Below are 24,350 nucleotides of genomic sequence, written 5' to 3'. Positions count from 1 at the left end.
CTCTTAACCTCAGCTGATATTAAATATTCACCAAAATTCTGCATTAGACTTTGACAAAACCTTGTTATTTCTTTCCCTGCCATTAGCAAATGTCACACATTTGTCAGTGGCACAAATTGTCACATCCATCTCACCACTACAGAGGCACATTGGTTGAATGTATTGTTAAACACTTGTCGAGGGTTAGGATTGCGGGGTGACAATCAAACCCTGGCAGATGTATTGTTAACCTCCTCTCCCCCCCACTTCCCCCTTTTGCCCCTCCCTCTCCCCCCTTCCCACTCAGGACAGGCGATCGGGAGGGAAAGAAGGACAGAGAGAAGAGAGTTGGAAAAGTTAAAGATGTTTTACTAATACTACTAATAAGAATAGAGAAAATAATACAAAATATACAAAACCAATCTTGTAAGTCTCAGCAACTGCAGAGCCAGCACCCAAAGTCCTGGATTAGACTCTGTAGCCAACCGGAGCTGGATTCAGTCTCTCACTAGGCCTCAGTTCGCAGGGACGACCAGCAAGGTCCTCTCCTAATGTCAGCCATGAGGAAAAAGGGAAAAGGCAAAGGGACGAGATCCTCGTGATCTCCCACTTTTATATGAAGTATTCACGTGAATGGAATGTTATACACCGTTGGTCAGTCTCTCGGTCACCAGTTTCTCGTTGCCCCTCTCGCGAGATGTCCATCCATGCTTATCAATAAGTTTGCATTCCATTGCTAGGTTTAACCAAAACATGTGTTGGGTTCTCCAGGAAAATGCAGCTAATATGAAGGCTTTAGCTGACAGGCAGAAATTCACTAAAAGAGAAACTTGTTTTTTTAACAAAACCAAGACATTCCACCCCTTATAATATGACATTCACTGAATACTTAAAACTTATCAATACAATCTATCAATACAATCTAATTAATCACTACTACTATATATATATATACATATGTACATATATACACAGGAGTAATTAATCAGTGGACCATCCTTTGAAAAGTTCATTAAGTTCATTTTGTCACAACAGTCTCCCAGGGCAGGGAAAATGATACAAGTGCATCTCACGACCACTGTTTGTGGGTTAAGGACACCAACTTCCAAGAAGGTGTCGGGCGCCACTCGAAGAAGCTAGCTCTAGTTTCATCACCATTGTCTTGATCTGAAAGACACTTATTAAACATTGTTAGTGCAGTAATTCACATCATACAGTTCAGCATTGCATATTTTCACCTGAAATCAAATCCCCTTGAGGTACACACCGAACTTCTCCATCCTTAAGCATCACCCACCAGGTGCTGCCAGGTCCCTGGGCAAAAACAATCCCACGAATAGGTTTGCCTTTGCCTGAGGCAGGAGTAACCCAGACTGCCTTTCCTAAGATATTTTTCATGTGTACTACAGGGACTTTATCTCCTTCTACAGTACGTAGAATTTCTGATTGGGCAGGCCCGGCTCGATTGGTTGATCCCCTAGTGTTGACCAACCAAGTGGCTTTTGCTAAATGTGAATCCCAGTTTTTAAAGGTTCCACCACCAAGTGCCTTTAGTGTAGTTTTTAACAAACCATTGTACCTTTCAATTTTCCCAGAGGCTGGTGCATGATATGGAATATGATATACCCACTCAATACCATGTTCTTTGGCCCAATTGTCTATAATACTGTTTTTGAAATGAGTACCATTGTCTGATTCAATTCTTTCTGGCGTGCCGTGCCGCCAAAGGACTTGCTTCTCAAGGCCCAAGATAGTATTTCGGGCTGTAGCATGAGGTACGGCATATGTTTCCAACCATCCAGTGGTTGCTTCCACCATTGTAAGTACATAACGCTTACCTTGACGTGTTTGTGGAAGTGTAATATAATCAATTTGCCAAGCTTCTCCATACTTATACTTTAACCATCGCCCCCCATACCATACAGGTTTTAACCGTTTTGCTTGTTTGATTTCGGCGCAAGTTTCACATTCATGAATAACCTGTGAAATAGTGTCCATAGTTAAATCCACCCCTCGATCACGAGCCCATTTGTATGTTGCATCTCTACCTTGATGCCCTGAAGCATCATGGGCCCACCGAGCTAGGAAAAGTTCACCTTTATGTTGCCAGTCCAAGTCCACCTCAGCTACTTTAATCTTAGCAGCTTGATCTGCTTGTTGGTTGTTTAGATGTTCCTCGGTGGCTCGACTTTTAGGCACATGAGCATCTACATGACGAACTTTCACAGGCAGGCTCTCTAGCCGCGCAGCAATGTCTTGCCACAGTGTGGCAGCCCAAATGGGTTTACCTCTGCGTTGCCAGTTGCTTTTCTTCCATTGCTGTAGCCACCCCCACAAGGCATTTGCTACCATCCATGAGTCAGTATAGAGGTAAAGTATTGGCCACTTCTCTCGTTCAGCAATGTCCAAAGCCAGCTGGATGCCTTTCACTTCTGCAAACTGACTGGATTCACCTTGTCCTTCAGTGGCTTCTGTAACTTGTCGTGTGGGACTCCACACAGCAGCTTTCCACCTTCGATGTTTTCCTACAAGACGACAGGATCCATCTGTGAACAGTGCATACTGCTTATCAGTCTCTGAAAGCGTATTATATGGTGGTGCTTCTTCAGCACGTTTTACTTCCTCCTCATCTGGAGACATCCCAAAGTCTTTGCTTTCTGGCCAGTCTGTAATCACTTCTAATATCCCTGGACGGTTGGGACTTCCAATTCGAGCTCGTTGCGTGATCAATGCAATCCATTTACTCCATGTAACTTCGGTTGCATGATGTGGAGAGGGAACCATCCCTTTGAACATCCAGCTCAGCACCGGCAGTCGAGGTGCCAGGAGGAGCTGTGCTTCAGTGCCGATCACTTCTGAAGCAGCTCGAACTCCTTCATATGCTGCCAGTATCTCCTTTTCAGTTGGAGTATAGTTGGCCTCAGATCCTTTGTATCCTCGACTCCAAAAACCTAAGGGTCGACCTCGGGTTTCTCCTGGTGCTTTCTGCCAGAGGCTCCAGGTAAGTCCATTATCTCCGGCTGCGGTGTAGAGCACATTTTTAACATCTAGTCCAGTTCGGACTGGTCCAAGGGCCACTGCATGAGTTATCTCACGCTTAATTTGTTCAAAGGCTTGTCGTTGTTCAGGGCCCCACTCAAATTGGTTCTTTTTACGAGTCACTCGATAGAGAGGGCTCACAATGTGGCTGTAGTCAGGAATATGCATTCTCCAAAAACCTACAACGCCCAAGAAAGTCTGTGTCTCCTTTTTATTAGTAGGTGGAGACATTGCTGCAATTTTGTTGATCACATCCATTGGGATCTGACGACGGCCATCTTGCCATTTTATTCCTAAAAACTGGATCTCTCGTGCAGGTCCCTTGACCTTGCTTTGTTTTATGGCAAAACCAGCATCCAAAAGAATATGAATTATTCTCTCACCTTTCTCGAAGACTTCTTTCGCTGTGTCGCCCCATACGATGATGTCATCAATATATTGCAAGTGTTCTGGAGCTTCACCTTGCTCCAGCGTGGTCTGGATCAGTCCATGGCAGATGGTAGGACTGTGTTTCCACCCCTGGGGCAAGCGATTCCATGTATACTGGACGCCCCTCCAGGTGAAAGCAAACTGCGGCCTGCACTCTGCTGCTACAGGAATAGAGAAAAATGCATTAGCAATGTCAATTGTAGCATACCACTTGGCTGCCTTTGACTCCAGTTCAAATTGCAGTTCTAGCATGTCAGGCACAGCAGCACTCAGTGGTGGTGTAACTTCATTCAGGCCACGATAGTCTACAGTTAGTCTCCACTCATCACTAGACTTACGCACTGGCCAGATTGGGCTGTTAAAAGGTGAGCGAGTCTTACTGATCACACCCTGGCTTTCCAATTGACGGATCAGCTTCTGGATAGGAATCAAAGAGTCTCGACTGGTGCGATATTGCCGGCGATGCACCGTCGTGGTAGCAATTGGCACCTGCTGATCATCAACCATCAGCAGTCCTACAACAGAAGGGTCATCTGAAAGACCAGGCAAATCAGACAGCTGTTCAATTTTCTCAGTGTCCACAGCTGCTATACCAAATGCCCACCTATACCCTTTTGGGTCCTTAAAATACCCTCTCCTGAGGTAGTCTATACCAAGGATGCACGGAGCATCTGGACCAGTCACAATGGGATGCTTTTGCCAGTTTTTTCCAGTTAGGCTCATTTCAGCCTCAACAACAGTCAGTTTCTGGGATCCCCCAGTCACTCCAACAATATTGATGGATTGCGTTCCTTTATAATTAGAAGGAATTATTGTGCACTGAGCACCAGTGTCCACTAAAGCTTTGTACTCCTGGGGTTGTGTTGTACCAGGCCATAGTATTTGTACAGTCCAATAAACTCTGTTATCCCTTTCCTCCACCTGGTTGGAGGCAGGGCACCTCTAATTCCTGTTTTGCACAGTCTCTGGGTGTGAATTAGAGGTTCCTTCAAGAGCATCAGAATCTCTTCTGCTCCTTTTGTAAACTGGAGCAGCCACCTTCCTAGGAGTTTTTCCTTTTATCTCACGTACTCGTTCTTGAAGTTCTGAGGTAGGCCTTCCATGCCACTTATTCATGTTTTCTCCCTGCTCATGTAGGAAGAACCACAGTGAACCTCTTTTTGTGGGCTGTCTCTGCCCTCTCTCTCGAGATTGGAAACGCCTTCTCCTAACAGCTGAAACATAGGTTTGTGCAGGTCGTGAACGGTACGAGTCTTCTCTGAGCTCTTTGATTTCTTGCAACAGCTTTTCAAACCGGTCATCAGATTTTTCACACAGTTTCTCCACAGCGGAGACACAAGCCCGTAGAGAACCAGCAAGGCTGTCCTCAAAGTACCGGAGCTGCTCAATCACTTCATTAATTTCTTGTACACCTCTAGCCGACCAGACCATTCCTGCCAATGACTTAGCATATGCAGGTGGTGCACTTTGTACAAATCTGCGCCACATAGATTTTGTACAATTGATTCTATCTGGGTCTGTCCCCTCTTGGCTGTTTGGTCCTAGATAGATGATCTCTCGCACAGCTAATTCTCTCAGGAACTGGATACCTCTCTCCATAGTATTCCATTTCCCTAACTTGGATATACAATCTTCCTTGTAGGGAAATCTGACTTTCATAGCTGCCAGGAGTCGGGTCCAGAGAGTAGCGGCATTAGACTCTCTTGAAATTGCCCTATCAATGGTGGAATCTTTTGACAGAGATCCCAGCTGCCTGGCTTCACCACCTTCTAATTCAATTGTTTCTGCCCCATTGTCCCAGCATCGCAGCAGCCAGGTTAAAATATTCTCGCCTTCACGACGACTAAAGTCTTTTCGCAGATCTCTCAGCTCACCTGGAGAAAAGGACCGAGTGGTGGTCACTTCATCTCCACCCTGTCCTGATGATGCCTCTTGGGTTGATGTTGGCCCTGTGCCATCACCTGCTGCACGGGTAGTCTTTCTAGTGACTTTCTTACAACCAGCAACTGATGCTGATATGGGTTCACCATCATTTGATTCATTTTCAGAGTCTGAATGACTGTCACAGTGATTGCTGTGGTTACAGCAGCAACAGTGCCCAGTGTGTGAAGAAGGGGGGGCTGCCTTGTTAGCCTTTGAGGCTGGAGAGGTAACGTTATCTGCAGCGACCTTGGCAGAGGAGCTCTGCGGAGGAGCTGTAGCTTCAGCCTGTGAAGCCGCGGTTGGGGGGGCAGTGGCTGCAGCAGCAGCTTTGGCTGTTTTGCCTTTTCTCGAGCGGCTCGGAGTGCTTTTTGCTAAAGCTTCCGAAGGCGCACCGCAAATCTCAGGACTAAAATGAGACGCAAACCTCCTATTGAACCTCATTTCTCTTAGCAGTAACACAAACTGACACACATTCAGCAAACCAAATAACACCATCACAGTTCTATCAAAGCTCCAAGGATATTCAAAGTTCTCTAACACATTTGCAAACTGTCCCAGCGAAATCACAAAAGTATTGTTAGTCAGCCTTTCTAAAGATTCGCTTGACCAATTAGCAAATATAGAGCCATTCTGCTCTTTAATCTCTCCTGGAGGTTTTTCAAGGTAAAGCAGAAGCGAGTAGAAATTCATTAGCGGCTGCAGTATAATGAAATAAACCAGTGCCATACCACACAGAATCATCATGACCGCTGTCCAGTTTCTTGTTGTTATATAATGAATACTTCGATTCAGAAAGAAACACCAACACAGATATGGGATCAGCGAGCACAATGTAGAAAATAACTGATACAACTTTTGCCACAACATCTTTAAGTCAATGTAATTCACTTTGCCTTAATACCACTAAAAAATATCCGAAGCAAACAGACGCGCGAGTATCACAACTCTATGAGTTGGCACCGTGCCAAGAAAATTGAAAGGTACGTCAGAGCAGTAGAAAAGCAAAAAATCTCCAAATTTACCCCTTTCTCTTGCCCCACGTTGGGCGCCAATTATCTGTCGAGGGTTAGGATTGCGGGGTGACAATCAAACCCTGGCAGATGTATTGTTAACCTCCTCTCCCCCCCACTTCCCCCTTTTGCCCCTCCCTCTCCCCCCTTCCCACTCAGGACAGGCGATCGGGAGGGAAAGAAGGACAGAGAGAAGAGAGTTGGAAAAGTTAAAGATGTTTTACTAATACTACTAATAAGAATAGAGAAAATAATACAAAATATACAAAACCAATCTTGTAAGTCTCAGCAACTGCAGAGCCAGCACCCAAAGTCCTGGATTAGACTCTGTAGCCAACCGGAGCTGGATTCAGTCTCTCACTAGGCCTCAGTTCGCAGGGACGACCAGCAAGGTCCTCTCCTAATGTCAGCCATGAGGAAAAAGGGAAAAGGCAAAGGGACGAGATCCTCGTGATCTCCCACTTTTATATGAAGTATTCACGTGAATGGAATGTTATACACCGTTGGTCAGTCTCTCGGTCACCAGTTTCTCGTTGCCCCTCTCGCGAGATGTCCATCCATGCTTATCAATAAGTTTGCATTCCATTGCTAGGTTTAACCAAAACATGTGTTGGGTTCTCCAGGAAAATGCAGCTAATATGAAGGCTTTAGCTGACAGGCAGAAATTCACTAAAAGAGAAACTTGTTTTTTTAACAAAACCAAGACAACACTAGAATGGCTCTTTTCCAAAATCCACTGTGGACCTTACAGATAAGTGAAGAAAAACAAAAAATACTTAGGCTGTGTTTCTACCAATATTTTCTTACAACAATTAATAACAACTTCATTATTTCCTCTGGAAACCAACGTCAGGCACAGCTCACTCTGATAAAGCTGGGCAGAGTCTACTCGTGTTTTGGTAAATGGCAAAGGGCCCCACATTGCCTGCTCAAAGGCGTGTAGGTTTGCATGTTTGCTGCAGCCTGGAGCGCCCTTGGGACAAAGGTGGTACTGGGAGTGATGGAAAGGTGGGGGGCATTCACTGGTGTGGGGAGTTCTCCAGGGCACACAGTTTATGTGCACATCCAAACCATGGTTGTACATGTACTACGGTGAAACAAACCTGAAACTCCTTTTATTTCAGCTGTCCACATAAGGACACACTCCTACTCTTCCCTGGGTGCAGGCTACACCTCACTTCAACATCCAGGCATCTCCAAGTCTTCCTGATGGGGTTTGCAGGATAGGTGGGATGGGGCTTAGTGAATGAAAATACAGCTCATGCAGCTCAAAAAACTTGTTATAAAGTTACTTCGTTTTCTCCTTTCAGTGACCGTTCCTATGTACATATGCACATGGGTAACCCTCTCCTTCCTCAATGCACACAGATATTCCTCTCAGATGCCCTTGCACTGTGGGGTAAGTCACAGGTGAAGGAAAGGTCCAGCATGATTTGCACAGGGTTTTCACAATCAACACCCTCTCTGACAAAATGCGTGTCTAGTGTGCACTAGCAGTAGAAGAAATGAGGGAAGCAGACCACAGAGAACAATTTTCCATCCTTTCCTTCTGTCACCGTTTACTGCAGGGTGACAATAAACCATGGCAGATGCTTTCTGGTAAGCCTCTCCACCTCCCAGCCCTCTCCACCAAGGAGGAGGCAAAAGGTAGAAAAGAGAGACACACTTGCAAATTGGAAAAAAAGTTAAAAATGCTTTACTAATGCTACTAATAAAATAGATAAAATAATACAAAATATACAAAACCATTCTTAAATTTCCAGGCACAGCTCAGAAGAGCTGGCTCTGCTCCAGCGGCTTCAGGGCAGGCACCCAGATATTCTGGGCTCGATTTCCCAGCAAACTGGAACTCGATTCAGGATTCACTGGAACCAGGCCTCAGATCACAGGCACGACAGGCAGGGTCCTCTTCAGATGCCAGCCATGGTCAAAGAGACCGAGACCCTTGTGATCTCCCACTTTTATAGGGTGGGATGGAATTCTTAGTTGGTCAATTTTGGTCACCTGTTTGGCCCTCCTTGCAAATACACTTCTCTCACTTCGGGGATGTGCATTTTTATCAAGATTTTGCATACCATTGTTATGTTATCAGCTGCTGTCTGCAAAAACAAGCAGCCAAATTCAGAAAAGTTCAGTTACTTAGAATTTAGCTGAAAGGAAAATGCACTGAAAGAGAAACTGGTCTTCTTTTTACCAAAAACAGGACACCTTCCTAACACAGAGGTGAATGTTGTGGCACTGGTTTGCTCAGGGCTTCAGTGAGTACAGTCACCCCGTCCTTCTGTCACCCTGTATTAACTGCTCGCTTGCCAAGTCATCTGCTTGGCTTCCTGTGGCAGATTTCAATATTTTCCACTCACCTGTAACAGAAAGAGCTATTGCCCAGCAATTAGTGAACCTCTCACATCTATTCCTCCAAACACAAATATAGGTAGAGAAGTGCTAAATAAAAAAATGGATGGAATGCTGCTATTGTGTTTCAAATATATGCCACTGACAAAAATAATAAGGAAAAAGAATGGTGAGATACTATTTACAAAGCTAGTTTTCAGTGGAGTATTTCTGATTACTTTTATTAATTATTGAATAATTCATGCATTATTTAAGGTTTCCTGCAGTTTATGCTATGGTCAAACACACTTACAGACTGGAATCAATTGACCAGCATCTTGTGTTCCTGCCTCCTGTGTAAATGGTGTTCTTGCATGCAGATGGAGAAGGTACCTCTCCGCACCAGGGCTTTGTTCTGCGGGCTGCTGTTTCTCCTGATACCTTGTGTCTGAGAAGCACTTCCTGGACTATTTCCAGTCGCTCGCCTGACCTCACACAGCAGCACGATGGTCCATTTTAAAATGGTGAAGTTGTAGATATAAATCAGCTCTGCTCTGCTCTCTTTCATTGCGTCTCCTCTGAGGATTTTGCACTGTGTTCCTAATCCCCACAGCTTCAAACCCAGATATGAATCCAGGCGGTCTGTGCCCTCGCAGCCACAAAGACAGGTTGGATAACCTACACCTGAGATCTGCAGGCCAACAGCTTTCTGAAATCTCATTTCTCATTTTTCAGACTGGGAATCATGTTGATTAGGAACAGAGGTAAGAAAGTAAGAGAGGAAGGGCGGAAAGAGAGAGCAACGTTCTGTGAAATGGAGCGCCTTTCAAGCATTTTTGGATGAAACTTTGTCGAATATACAGACATACAGACAATGGTTTTAGTCACCAATTCAATCTCTCCTGGGCATAGAAACTCCTGGACTTGTAGTTTCGAAGAAGATTCTGATGCCTGGAGTTCACTAAAGACACAATCAAAATTAGACTTCGGCCTTCTTTTAATTAGATCAGACCAAACAATTAGACCAAAATATGTGCAGTTCTCTACATGCAGGGGAAGTTTAAAAATAAGTTATGCTGATAGGTTTTTTTCTTAGTGATTCTCTGTCCTTGCCATTCAGCTGGAACAACCCATGCTCTTGTATGTTTACTCAGCTTCATCTTTGTCATATATCCATTTCCATAATGGCCCAGGCAATCATGGTTCTGGTCTTATTTCATCCTTCATCTGCAACAACCTCAAGGATAGTAGAGAAACACATCCTTAATAGTAGTATGAAATAAACAGTGAGGTACTTTTTTAGGCCTTACTAAGGTTTGATGAACTTTTATCACCTGATCAGCCATTTTCCAGCGGAGCAACTACAGACTGTAAAATATTAGGCAAATGTACCAGATTTCCATGGTAAAGGGGATGAGGAATTCCTCCTGGAAATGTGTAACCAGCCCTACCTTTTACATCAGATCCACCAGGGAGTCAAACAGAGTCCAAGAGTAAATGTGAAGTCAATGTTTTTATATTATCTTTTACACATTCCAATAAAGAGTATTTAAACTTCTGTAAAGAGAGATGAAACCTAAGCAGCAATGAATATTGACTTTAAAAGTTATACAGCACTTCAGTGATTCCTGCAACCTGCAGTTCACTCAGGGTGTAGGGACTTCATTCTAACAGCCACAAGAGACTAAGAAAATAGTATTTGTATGGAGAAGCAATGTGTTGTGCAAGGAACTGATAAAGATGAAAAAAACAGACATATTTGGGGGGCATACAAGCCCTTCCTCATATCTGGGACTTTTTTGGCCACTTTTAACAACTAGTCTCACACACCTTTACCTTCACATTTATAAACAACAAACAGTGATGCTACTGAGCAAACCCATTCGCTAAAGAGAACAAATTGTGAGAAACTACCAAAAGGGAGCAAGCAAGAGGCCTTTTTATCACTGAATGCAGTATTTCAGAGCTAGAAAACTGAGAAGGCAAGAACAGGCTTACATGATGTATAGCCATAGCTTTTCTGGCCATAAATACAAATCTGCAGTGTCCTCTAACTTCAGGTGCAGGAGCACAAGCTAAAGATAACACAATGCAGCTTTCCATGTTGGTCCTGTTCACTCCTCACCTAAACTGACATGGATTCACTGATTTTGGCAAAGGTATTCCTGATTTATACTAATGGAAAGGAGATACCCTGCCTTTGTTTTCCAGGTGCAGTGCAATAGCCCTAATTTATCTGGGAGAAAACTTGAAAAGCACTTCATGAAATTCTGGTACGTGTAAGACTTAAAACCCGTTTCCAATATTTTCTTAACTACTCATTTAATATAATTAAAATTAAAGAATCAGTTATCTCAACAACTTGTTCTAGATGTGCTCAAAGTTAGGAATCTTGTCCCACAAGCTGGAATTGAACAATCAAGTCTTCCGAAAATCAAACCTGCTGTCTGTATGTGCAAAGGGTACTAGTGTTTCTCTGTATTCTTTAAAGTAATTGGGATCACCAAGAAGAATCCCCTCCCTGAGAACTAATGGTGATGTTTAGAGAACTGTGAATTCCTCCACTGTTTCTGCTGCCATGACCTTTATTAATTTGTGATCTCCTAAAAACTTCCTGAGAAGGTCCTGGGTAGAGACTTTAAATGCAAAACAAATAAATTTGCTTTCTACACTTTGAAAACACTGCATTAGATATACGGAGCAATGAGAATATCTTCTAAATCATAGCAACAAAAATATTGTCATTTCAAGCCAACATTCAAAGCGAAGTGATGCTGTACATTTACCAGCCTGTTGATGGTATTTTAGACTCAAACCCCAAAATTAGGCTGAGAGACAGTGTTTTCGGACTACAGGAGGATTTGAAATCTCAGTGCTGAAATGTTTTCTGTTTATGTTTTTCTTAGCATTTCACCACGTCAGACACTCTTTTTGAGTTCATTGACTCACATCCAGAAATGTCATTACCAAAAAAAGCTTAAGTGGATTCCTCCTAGGCCTGACTGACTACAAAGCTTGAGAAGTGGTCTCCTTTGCTTTCTCTGCTGCTGGCTCCAGCTAAAACCCATTCCCACGTACCAGAAGACACAGGGAAAAAAATCTACCTACAGTCAGATTGCTGGATATGTATTGATTTAAATGAAGTTTTGACTAGTCAGCTTGGAAGAGAACCTTCTCCCATGCCCTCTGAACTTTTGAATACATATTGTAAACTCAATCCATACTGACAAAACAAATGGTCTCTTATAGTCCATTATAACCATTATGGTTACTTAGATTAAGGGAGCAAAATAATGTTTGTTTGCACAGCTAATCAGTGTTGCACTCCTACCTAATGTTTCCTGAGTAGCTGCTGTATTGGAGTGTTGATCATGGTTGTTCTGATTATCAGCAATTATTTTTAAAAGTAAATAAATAAATAAAAGCAAACAAGATAAATAATCTCAAACGAAAGATGGAAGGGGAAAAGAGTAATGGTCATCATTCTATTGTGTGTTAATATTCATCTTAAGTTTTTGAGAGACTGCTTGGATGATACTCTTTGCATGGGGTTTTTCTGAAAACAAAAAAATCTTTTCAAATAGCTTAAGTTTTTATTTTGAGCTATGACACTTATTTAAAAGGCACTTTTAATCTGCAGGGCACTGAGCCAGAGTGTGGACCTGTGCTGATGACACCAGCCAAGGATCTGCCATAGCTCCTGATTTCTGCGATGTGCTGAATACATCCTGGAGGACGAGACCCCATTATTGTCTCTGCCACCAAACACACCTTCAGGTAGCTGGACTTGGCCATGCCATTTTGACAGGTGGGAAACCTGGTGCAGGTGATTTTAAAAATGTGCCAAAGATATCAGAGGAAATCATAGCTGGTGGTAGGGCCACAACCCAGGAAATCCTGGTTCTGCTTCAGGTATCGTAACCCTAGCCAATATCCATCTCAACACTTCAGTAGTGTGACTGCTGCAGACAAACCATCCTGTGCTTCCTTGAACCAGTCCTGGTGCTACAAAACACTTAATATGTTACTAAGCAAAACATATTTGCAGCCTGTCGTTGATTCGAGGCCTGCAGTCTTACAAGCACCATATCATTTATCTTCCTTGTAAGAGGGAAAAATTACTGGTCTCTATTTTCTCATCATAGAAACTACAGAATAGAAGCCAATGCAACTAATAAAAAGCATCATTCAGTCTAATGGGAAATATGGCTCTATGTGGACCACATGACTGAGGCCAAAGACTGGATTTAATATATCCACAGTCCAATCATTTCCCCAGGGGAACTGTCAATTACCAGTGTGATACAGAAAAGATGCTGATTACCTGGGCCAAACTCTGCTCTTGTTTGTGTCAGAACAATATCCCTGATTGCACTTGCTTCCATGCGACTGCGGGTCGAATTTGGCCCCATGTCCTCAGTTCCCTGGGTTGTCTGTGAACCACAGGAATGCTTCAAGACAACTACTTGGGCAATTGCTAATGGCAGGAAAATCCACAGTTCTCCTGACATTAAGGCATTGTAAATACTGAAAGAAATCTGTGTTGTATTTTTTTGGCGTACAACGCCTAAAGCCTTATCTCTCATTCTGTCAGTAACCAAGAACTATGTATACAGATGGTGCAATTTATTATGTTCTGTACTGTGACCAAGTGCTGAAATACCTTCAGGAAATCACCAGAAAGCCTGAAAAGCTTTCCTGTCTCTTGTGACTCCAGCTCACTAAAACTATAATTGAATGAGCACAATATATTAAGCACTGCATGTTACACAGTAGACTTACAGAAAAGGACGCCATCTTTTTCAGCATCATTATAGGAAAACTATTTGCTGTAGAATGACTGCCTGTGCCCAAGGTCATAATGTCTGTCTCTGTGTGCCGCCCTTAAAAACTCACAAGATGGGGATTTACAAATAAATGTCTCAGCTCAATGGGTCTACCTCAACTCGGGTGTAACTCCATTAAATTCCAGTAAGATGTTGCTGGGCCTAATAGTCCTGACGTTAAAATCACTGTATGTCAGGGCTGAAATGAATCAAGGTTGGTGTAACAGCATATGAAAAGATAATTTTAGCCCTGTATCGGCTGATAAGTTAATATGTTTCCATTCCTGCTTCACTGAGCAGATTTTTATTAAATTGTTTATTAAACTTGGCTCAGTGGGCACCAGAAATACAATGAAAAACTAAAATCAGAGTCTTCAAACTTATTCACCTCTGAGTGTGAAATGTAAATCCCAGGCACAATATTCTGTTTGAATCCATTTGCTTACTTCACTGAAAACACTGAAAACTGGACCTCTGTGCCGTTGACCCAACAACAGACACTGATACACACTTGATATACACCTGACATACATCAAGCACAACTTGTAGCAATGACGACCATACACAGAGCAGATGTTTTGCTCATTAAGTGCTTCACTGGAAGTGAAACCATCTTCACCTCTGATTTTCTACTCTTCATCTTTGATTTACTCCTGTTTCCTCTTTGCAGGGAGGCTGGGCTGTGGCGCCTCGATATTAGAGGTTTCTCTTTATCCCCTTCCCCGCAAGTGCTGTTAAATATTTCCACGTGCGTTGTTATGACACAGAAACATGAATGTCACAAAGCATCTTCCTTATTACACCGCGCAGACACGGGACTGGGGACACAGACCCGACAACTCCCGCCTGTCACACGCAAAGCCTTCCCATCACTCGGGGGGAAATACGTAAACAAATAAACGAACAAACACAAAAACCACTTGGCTGCAACTGGGACGAGGACCCTCCAGGATACGGGGGTGCCAGTTGATCCCTCGCCCCCCCATTGGCTGTGGGGAGGGCGCGGCGGGCGGGTGCGGCGCCTCCCGGGCCCGCCGGAGCTCCCCGAGCCGACCCGTGGGCCGCCCCCGCCCTGGGTCAGCCTCGCCGGGGCCGAGCGAAGCGAAGCTGCCGCCGGGAGGAGCCCGGGCGGGGAGGGAGAGCCGAGGGGAGCCGGGCGCGCAAAGGACTGCCTCGATGGGCTTGAAAAATCACTGCAGCAGCAGCGGCGGGCAGGGGGGAGATGCAATCCCCGGACTGCGCTGCCACGCCGCTCTCTCCGCCTCTCCCCCTCTCCCCTCCGGCAGCGCTCGACCCTTCTACCCCCACGCCCGGCCCCTCTGTCCCCGCGCCCGGCTCCAAACTTTTTCGGCCGCTCACTCGCCCCCCGGGGTGTGAGGAAGCCCCGGGCTCAGCGGTGAGCGCCGGCCGGGGAGCCCCCAGCGCGGGCGGGCTGCCGACGGCGGCCGGCGGAGCATCCCGGGGAGGGGCAGCCGGCGGGGCGGGCAGGCAGGGAGGCGGGCAGGGCGGGGGTGGAGGCATGTCTCCTCGCTGAGGGAGCCGGGACTTGCTGGGCGCTGGGTTTTCCCGACCACCCTTTCCCCTCCCCACCCGCCCATCTCCCTGCCTCTCTTCCCCCTCCTTCCCTCCCTCCCTCCCCTCCAGAATTAAAGTTGGGACAGTCGCGCTCCGGGGATGGGTGCGAGCCAACGCCTCTGCTGCCGGCTCGCTCTGCTCCCTCCCCAGGTCGCCCGGCGCCCGCGCCCCCGCCCGCCTGCCCAGGAGGGATGCTGCTCCGGGAACTGCTGGGGCTGCTCCGCTGCTGCTGGCCCTCCCTGCTGCTGCACTGTGCCCTCCACCCGCTCTGGGGCTCCGTCCAGGTAGGACTGCCCGAGCCTGCCCAGAGCCGCGCCAGCCCGCCTGCATGGAGGGAGCGGTGGCGGCGGGGCTGGGGTGGGGGGGCGGCAGGCAGAGCCCCCTGGCCGGCACCCCGGTAGTGCGGGGAGTGGGCTGGTGCAGGCGGGTGCTGGCGGGGCGGTGGTCGCGCAGGCGGCCCCCGGAGAAGGACGAGCTGTTGCTCTTCTCGGCGCGGTGCCCCCATGTCGGCTGCTGCGGGACGGAGAGCGTAAAGGGTGGGCGGCCGGGTCCCAGCCCCCGGGAGCGCAGAACTCGAGGTGGTCTGTCTGAGCAAGATGTAGTTGACTTTCTTCGGTGCGCTGGCAGCCAGAGGGTTTGCAAGAGCATTTTGCTGTAAGCGGCAAGATGCACAGAAAGAAGCAGTGCACCGAGCGAAGCTCCGGCAGTCTAATTTTGGTCATGTTTTGCCGTGGGTTTTTGATGTTGATTGCGAATTGAGGATTCTCTGGGTAAAGGGCTGAATCAGCTTTTGCCAACTCCGACGCTGTGATGTTGTGTGACCTTGATTGTAATGTGGGGTGACAAGCAAAATGGACTGAGAGAAATTAGTATATGGTAAGGGAGAGCGACCATCCAGTTTGGAGAATCAGAACAGCAGCAAAGCTGAACTCAAATGCGTCACTGATATTTTAAAGTTTATTTATAATATATGCCTTCAGAGGAGTGATTGATGAGCCAGCCAAGTGCTGTTCAAGAACAGAACAATCACAGTTTCTTTCTTGGAGAAAACACAGCAGAGACTCTACATCTTTTACTCTCTGTTCTAAACTTAGTGACTCCCAAGAGATTAAAGAGAGATGTTGTTTGTTTTAGCATCTTGTCTTTTGCAGTGAATGACAAAGGGGATTTTTGCTCCTTAGGAATTAAAACGAACAGAAATACAATGAAAACAACCTTCTTTAAACCAATGCCCCTGTCATAAAAATCTCTGCCAGCGCTACCTTCCTGCTCAAGTATTCAGGTAGCTAAGCATCGTGTAAAGAGATGCCTTCTGCAGCCTCTCTCCTGTAATCAGTCAGTCAGTCAAGCAGACAAAAAAAACCCCCAAAACTCGCATAAACATCTTCCTGGCAAATTACTCAGATGATCTAAACCAATGTTTCAAAAATAATTACATTTGTAAGAACTGAAACAGGCTCTGAGAAATGCAAAAGCCAAGGGGCCCAGCCTTTCCCTGCAATAATTTGAAAGTTTTGTTGTCCCATTCATCAACAGTACTTGTGCCTGCTGTTCTGTGGAAGGGCAATCGATAAATCTGCTCATACTCAAGGTTCTTCAAGCTCTCCCAAAACTAGGGTGTATCTAAGGCTCCCTACAACAGGTACCGAATGGGAAAGGCACGTGTGGAACTCTCACTGGCATGCTGGCCTTCCTGTGGCCAAAACTCCCTCATCTTCAAATCCAGGACTCCCTTACCCATGTTGAGCTGCTCTTATCTTCAAAGTCTTGCAAGCCATATTCTCCTCAACTAATTCAGTAGTATGTCCCATCATGTTGCTCTCCTGTCCTTGCTCCATCTATAGCAGCCATTGTGTTTTCTCACGTCTCTTCTCCCAGCCCCTCTTCACCCATTTGTCTATGCAGTGACTTATGTGTGGCAGGGCCTTCCTCAGGCCCTGCCTGCCTTGAGGCACTTAAGAGAATCATTCAGATGTTAATCAGAAGAGAAGCATTTATCTTACTAAAACAAAACAAACCAACAACAAAGACGAAAAAAAAAAAAAACCACAAACAACCAAACCAAAACACAAGCAAACAACAACAAAAAAAACCCACACAAACAAAAACCAAACCAAAACCCACAATCTTTTCTTATTAGCGTCATAGCCAGCACTGTGACAAAAAAGAAGGGACGATTCTGTCTGAGGCTTTTCACATAATTAAAAAAAAAAAAAAAAAGAGCAGAAAGTGTCATGATGAATAGCAAGGTCATGTTTTTTTCTGGTTTCATAAACATGGATCTGGATTAACTCTGATGTGAATTATGCAGAGCTGTCCTGGGATTTACGCAGCAATCTTGAGATCTCATCTCTGTAGACTGCTTCCAAGACACAAAGCTCTTGCCACTTTAGCAGGCTTTTAGAGGTCTCTGTGCCTTTTCAGTCAACTGCACTTTTCTTTTCAATCTTTCGTCCTTTTACCTGATTCGAAAATTCACAAGACGGCCACCCTCCAGGGACTGTATTAATCCTCTTTTCCCATCTCACTCCGTAGAGCATGCTCGTGGACTGCTGCAACCCCATGGGACTCTACTGAAATACTAAACAGCTTTGACCACATGCAGATTTATTCTTCCACTCTATGCAAAGCAGGACTAGGACCACTGTTTCTGAAGGAAATCTCAGATTAAAAAGAAATACATCACAAACACGAACTTCAACTGAGAGGCTGCAAAAGGAAACCACCAGTTACCACGTTCTGTTTGCTTTTCCCTGGACAATTGTGGATCAGATTTTAATTGCTATGAATATTCAAAAGCATTTGTACTTTTTTTTTGCAAAGCATGTTAATATAAAAAGCACAAATACATGAAGTCAACTCTTTACATCTTCTTAGAGCAGGGAAAAAATGCATCAGCTTGAAGTCCGGGCAACATATATGTCCAAACTGGCCAACTGCTAAGTGTATTAGGAAAGCTTCATGCCAAAAAGCAACCAAGTTTTAGACAGGTCAAGGAGACACATGTTCATGGCACCTCCAGTGCCTGGAGGAATGGCTGGAAGGTGCAGAAGTGGTGACTAGGGAACAAGGCCTGTGTGGTCCGTCTCTGGAGATGACCCCTTGCCAAAGCAGCCTCTGTGCTAGAAACTGCCTGGCAGCCCAGCAGGTTTCTGGTTAGTCGTTATCTGCAAGGTGCTTCCAAAGCCCCTCTGGGGCCATGCTACTGTCCAACAAAACAAGCAAGCAGTAAAGTTTGAGGCTGGATTCTAATTAGTAAACCTGTGCAGTGAAAGATTAGGCTCTTTCAACACACCTCTTTTCTCCTGCCATCTCATGTAGACAGCTTACCTTGAATTGCAGGCAGTAAGAAAGAACATGGACTAATTTATTTCATCATCCTCTGCCAGAGGAAGATTGTTCCCTAAAGCATATTTTCTCATGATTTGCTCTGCTTACCTTTAGAAGACACAAGTAATAGCCTTCATTCCTTTCATAAGAAGACTAATAGATATCAACAGTGGGACTCTTTTTTTCCTTTTTTTTTTTTTTAAAGGAGCCAAATGTCATTTAATTTTTTCTTAATCCTATCTTGCTACTGTTAGTTAATCTTCTTGCAACAGCCTTTGACTATTTCTCTCCTCCTCGAGGCCCTCAACCTTGATTCATGTCTTTCCTTTTCCTGCCACATTTCAGCCAGCTTACAGTATATTTATTATTTAAAACTAACCCTCTAAGACAAAGCCCTGGCAAGATAATATCTGTGTTCCTACAGGTATTTTCTAACAGCCACATATTTCACTGAATAAGAAGCAAAGGGAAACAAGTAAGTGATAATGCCTATGCTTTTAAACATCAGCTCTTTCCCAACCATTTCAAAATGATGGTAGGAAATTTTGATAAAGGTTCAGACTAAGGTATTGAGAGACAAATCAACTTTTTTTCTTTTTTTTTTCTTTTTTTTTTTTTTCCCCAGAAATAATATTTTAAATACACAGGAGCAGAGAGTGGCTGGGCATGTATAGGGTTAATCTTGTCTGCAACGTAGTTGAGGAAAACATCCACTGGTTCTGAGGACACTCTATTAACAGCCTAAGGTAGAAGAGCCTCCCAGGATTTAAAAGCAGTCAATAATTCTAAAAAAAGACAGAGCAAGCCTTTAGTTCTGATTAATATTAAGTTAGAGCAATAAGTCAATGTAGCTTTTCCATGACCAGCACCGTCTTCAGACATATACACAAAGCTGCCTCTGGTCTGCAGATGAAGCTGGCAGCAAGTCTGCTCAGTGTTATTCCGCCTTGTCTCCATCCTCTCCCATTGCACTGGCTTCTGCAAGACTGTACCAAGCCATAGGATTCAGCAACTGGGATCCAGGTAGGGGATGATTATTGTAGCTAGGAGTTTATAGTCATTTCCTAAATCAGCTGCTGGGGCTAGTGGAGAGATGTCACCCTACCTCCTCTGTGAGCACAGTAGATATTGTCTCACCAGTACAACTAGGAGGTACCCCAGGTGTTCCATTGCCACCACATTGAGTGGGTGCTTTTCCTATGGGGCTCCTCTCGGGAGCGTCCCAACACCCCAACCCAGCATGTGAACAGCAGTGGAAGAGCTGAAACAGCATGGAGGATATGCTGCTGGCTGTGATCACTTACTTTAAAAATAAATAAGCCTTCTTAGGTGACAGATTTATTACCAACCCATGAGGGATTATGAAGCCGAGTCACTTTGATTCATTAGAACATTCAGAGAGTTTGTGTAAGTCGCTGGAAGCTGTCTGAGATGGTCTTTAACCATCCTCTGACTGTTACCTGATGGTGAAGGGGAAAGTTGGAAAGCATTTGTGCTGAATTTGTTTTTCCCTATGTTTGGTAATAGATTTTGACAAGCTGTTTAAAGAACTGAGCCTTCTGACTTGTGCTGTGCTGAGCCATCCTTCCAAATCAGCTACACATAGCCTCTTCTATTCTTTCCTCCCTCTCTATAATATTTAATCAACAGAGCCCTACCTCTGTTTCCCTGAGGCCAGAGTAATGCATCTTTCTGCATTTAGAAACCTCCTACGCATGTGAACATGTCCTTTGTGCAGTGATGTTGTTTTAATTAGCCATGTCTCTCTTTTCGGCCAAAAATACATGAAATGACTGTGTGCAGCTTTCCTGCAGCCAAAAGGCAGCACAGCACCCCTGATACCCAGCTGTGAGCAGTGCCAGGGTTGAGAGGGGAGAGAAGACAGACTGCTGTGCCCAGAACTGTCAGGGGAAATGAGGCAAAGCTTGGGCAGGAGAGAGGAGTGGGGAGAAGGCATCCTTGGGTGACCCTGGGGGTAGGCAGAGAAGCAGAAGAGGCCTAAAACAGATCAGAAAGTATGACATGAGACATTGTCTTTGTATTGACTGGCATATTGTGGAAAAAAGCTAATTAAAGAAGATTATGTTAGGCCCAAACTATTAACATTAGGACAAGAACCCAAGAGCGAACTGTACAAGGCAACAGTTGAATGCCAGCATAACTGTCCTTAGTTTCAGCAAGACACAAGTCTGTCCCAGGTGCTCTCCTCATATTTAAAGTGCTCGTTAGATAACTTGCTTATTCATCTTGTCCCCTTAAAATTGTATCCACTATTTTGCATGAGTATCAGTCCATTGAGAAAGAGCTGGCTTAGAAGCCTCTGAAGTAAACACCTCTCAGAAAGTCCCGAGATGTTCAGCAAATCTCCTTTTCATTAGGGACTTACTCTTCTTCATTTCATAGCATTAGATTAGGAATTCTACTGAATATTCCTCCTGGTCACGTAAATATTACTGGTCATAAGAAATATATGCTGTTAATAAATGGTCCTTTTCGCAACTAGATCAAACTATTGAACATATTGTAAACTAGTACTGGCTAAATCATTGTCCGTGGCCAAGCGATGCCAACTCTTGGGTTCTGCAGTGCATCATCTTCAGCTGTATTACTAACACTGTATGTTACGGAGGCTACAAGTCACAGTCTGTGGCATTTCCATTTTGACTGTGTTATTGATGTAGTCCACAGATGAGTAAAATGTGGGCTCCCTCTCCTCGTGGTGAGAAATGAAACACTCCATTAAATGCTCTCTGAACATCAAAGGGAGGCTGGCAAAGCTGAGGAGAGATCTCCTCTGGCTTTAGTTCTGCCATAAGGAAAATGAACATAATCCTGACCCTAACTGCCTTGTAATTTTTATTAGCTCTCTTTGGCTTGCAGCAATGACCCTGTGAATAATGCATGCTGCTAGATGGCTTTCCTAAGGAAAGAAGGCTTACGCAATCATACTGTCTGCCACAACCTGCCTTTTCCTTACCCTATAACTCAGAAACTAGCCAGTCAATTTCAATAAAATTTGACAAAGGGAAAGAGTTCTTGAAGATATTGTGTTACGGAAAAAAATGTAAAATGGGGAACATGTAGGGAAGTAACTTCCTTGTAGTGGCCTTAGTGAGGAACACGAGCTCAGTTTTCACTACAGGGCTGAGATGCCATTCGGGTAATCAAGTCCAAGAAACTCAGTCATGGAAAATCAGTTTTCACTGTTTCTGTTGCTCATGCAATGACTTGTTTCTTCACAGATCACTCAGGGTGAGCCCCAGAAGTCATGCTCCAAGCCTGTAGCAGAGGGAGTCACAAAGAGCTGCCAGGAAATCTGCCAGTGCAGGCCACCTCCACCGTTACCACCACCTCCTCCACCTCCACCACCCCCAAGGTTGCATGTGGTGCCCAGTAAGTAGCTGCTGGTACGGTTGTGGTGCACTGAGGGAGGGCAAAATAACGGGGACGCCTGGACAGATGGAAGGAGAAAGGATGTGGGAGAGGGCACAGCTAGCTCGTTTGTCATTTTCCACTTAGCAAATGAAGGAAAAAATGTTCTCGGTAGAGATGGAGATCTGTTTTCTGATCAATGAATAATGCTTGGCTGTTGGAGGAAAGCCAGAGAAATTCCCTCGTTTCGTTGCATTATATATGATTCCCTAGGTTTAAATGGTTTCTTAATACCCTAACCCTGGGAAACGTTCTCCCTCACAGACACAGCACTGTGCTTCCCCTTGAGTTACCTGACCCCAGGTAACTGCCAGATGCGCAGCTTGGAGGTCTGAGTGCTCCATGACAAATTAATTTATAAGTAGGCAAAAATTCAAACACTCTGCCTAGACTACCCTGCAGGTTTGGCTCTCTTCAGGACACTGGGGCTCTACTGGTTTACCATAGTCAGGTTCACTGGTTTTAAATTGCTTATGACTGTATACAAAAGTCAGAGGCATGTCAAGAGTTAATGGCAAGTCAGAAGTTTTCTCACTAATGCACATACAGTCTAAGACTCATCTATTTCTCTTCATGCAAATCAGTGCTCTCAAGCCTTACCCAGCCCACCCAAGCTCCTCCTGATTTCCACCAACGCACCCCCTTATCCAGCACACCTTGTGCCTGTGGTTCCTGCGGGCTAGCTCTGACAGCTTCTTTCTGCATCGTTATTCCTGTGGTCCCTGATGCACAGATCACTTCTGCAGCACAATAGTTGTGCTGGTGGTCCCTGGCAAGGCAGTCCCTCTGCAGGGGGACAGACCTTGCTGGAGCTATCCATACTGGCTGAGTGCAGGGACATGGGCTGGACCCTGCACAGATGCTTTTAGGTCCCAGGTGTTTGGTATTCCAGCAAATCTCCTTAATGCTTCTGTATTTTTGCAAATTTGTCTCTCCCTAAAAGGCTGCCTATTAATTTCTCTCTTTGCTTACATAAACTCCCGTGGGAACAGTGTTGCAAAGTATATCTATTATCCTTCTCAGTGCTTCTCCCATGGGAAAAGAAATCATTATGTAGCATCATTTGGCTGTTTGTCTTTATCAGCACCATCCCCAGATGTGCAGAAGACATGAAGAAGGCTTTTGCACAGCTTTTAGTCGGGCAGAGGAATGGCAGAATTTTACAGTGTGTTTTCTGCCAGGAGAATGCTTTGTGTTTGTGCCACACTGCAGAAAATAAAGGCAAAGGCAGGAAAAAAAAGTAGTGAAACACTTGGGAAAGGAAGTACAAATACAATTTGGAAAGCAGAGATGAAGGGTAGCAGGAAAAATCTCTTTCAATGTTCAGGAAAATGTCATGGACAGTGATATAGAAAATTCCCTTGATCTTTGTCTCACAGTTGGCAAATAAAGCACTTACTTTGTCACTCAGTTTTCTTGTACCTGTGGTACCCCGTTGCCCCAAGGGAGCTGCTCTTACTCGCACAAGAGGTGGCAGAGCAGTGCCAGCACTGGGACCAGCCCAGCGACCAGCGCTGCTGCTCGGCTGCCCCAGGATGAGAGCACCACACAGCTGCCCAGCTGCGTCCCCTCCCTGGGCTGCCCTCGCGCAGCTGCTTGGAGAGCCTGGATTTGTCTCCTGGGAAGTGAGAAGGAAATAGTATCACAAAAAGAAAAAAAAAAAAAAAAAAAAAGAAGTCTGTCACCCATTGCAAAAAGATGAAAGAGAAATCAAATGGGCCTGCAACTGGGGTAGCCTGATGCTTACACAGACTGGATTGCCAGGTGCTGACTTAGTTCTAAAAATGAGCTAAATAAATCCAGATGACTAATACTTAAACAAGCTATTTTGTTTCAAATACAATTAGAAATATGGATTACACATTCCTTTCACCAGTAAGCTTTAGAGCAGCAATCAAGTGCCTCATCTTGAAAGATGCTTTCATTATTATCAGCTGTCTAGGCACTGTGATTTAGCCCACGTGTACACAGCAATCCCCATCCTTATGAGAATGAGCAAGCCTCATGGTTAAATATTGATGTTATAGACACCGCTTTCAAACAGCACTCAGAGGAGAGGGCAGTAAAGGGACAAAACAAGCTAGACTTGGTTGATGCTAGACTTGCACTTAGCACTTTTTAAGTGATTAAAGATAAGTAGTAGAAAGACCTCTGCAAAAAAGCAGCAGCCCAGGAGCTGCAGGTTTTTTACCTTTACAAGGTGCATTGTGCTGTGAGCCACTTCATAAAGATGCTGGCATTGCTCTCAGAGCTTTGTGAACCACAAAGGGCTACAGCCTTAGAAGGTCTTCTTGCCATCAAACTGAACTTGGCTGGAGGTTTAGATCATCTCTACATCTTTCTAAAACAGCTACTGTGGTTTGCACCTGGTGATTAAAGTCAATAGATACAAAATTCCTGTCTGTCCAGTTACTACAGACACTGACAGCTCAGTTATCTGCTAAATGAAGCTACCTAGTGCTCTTCAACATGTCCT

The 24,350-nt window shown here is 44.8% G+C and overlaps 1 protein-coding gene across 5 annotated transcripts in view; it reads left to right on the top strand.

The window, feature by feature from the left end:
- Positions 1 to 14,687: 14,687 nt before the first annotated feature.
- Positions 14,688 to 24,350, top strand: part of PRIMA1 (proline rich membrane anchor 1) — a 54,214-nt gene continuing 44,551 nt past the window's right edge. For 2 of the 5 annotated variants that reach the window (XR_011739422.1, XM_071809589.1), the window contains exons 1-2: positions 15,049 to 15,396; positions 21,685 to 21,835. Coding sequence is in view for 4 of the 5 variants with exons in the window: in XM_071809589.1 (XP_071665690.1) it covers positions 15,304 to 15,396; positions 21,685 to 21,835 (244 nt within the window). In the remaining variant the exon portion in view is untranslated. Of the gene's footprint in view, positions 14,934 to 15,048; positions 15,397 to 21,684; positions 21,836 to 24,350 lie in introns of those variants that run through there. The other 3 variants (XM_065840084.2, XM_071809590.1, XM_065840083.2) reach the window with 3 other exon arrangements.

Source organism: Patagioenas fasciata, chromosome 5 (genome assembly GCF_037038585.1).
Source record: "Patagioenas fasciata isolate bPatFas1 chromosome 5, bPatFas1.hap1, whole genome shotgun sequence".
Lineage (NCBI taxonomy): Eukaryota > Metazoa > Chordata > Aves > Columbiformes > Columbidae > Patagioenas > Patagioenas fasciata.
This window is presented reverse-complemented; position numbering and strand designations above follow the sequence as displayed.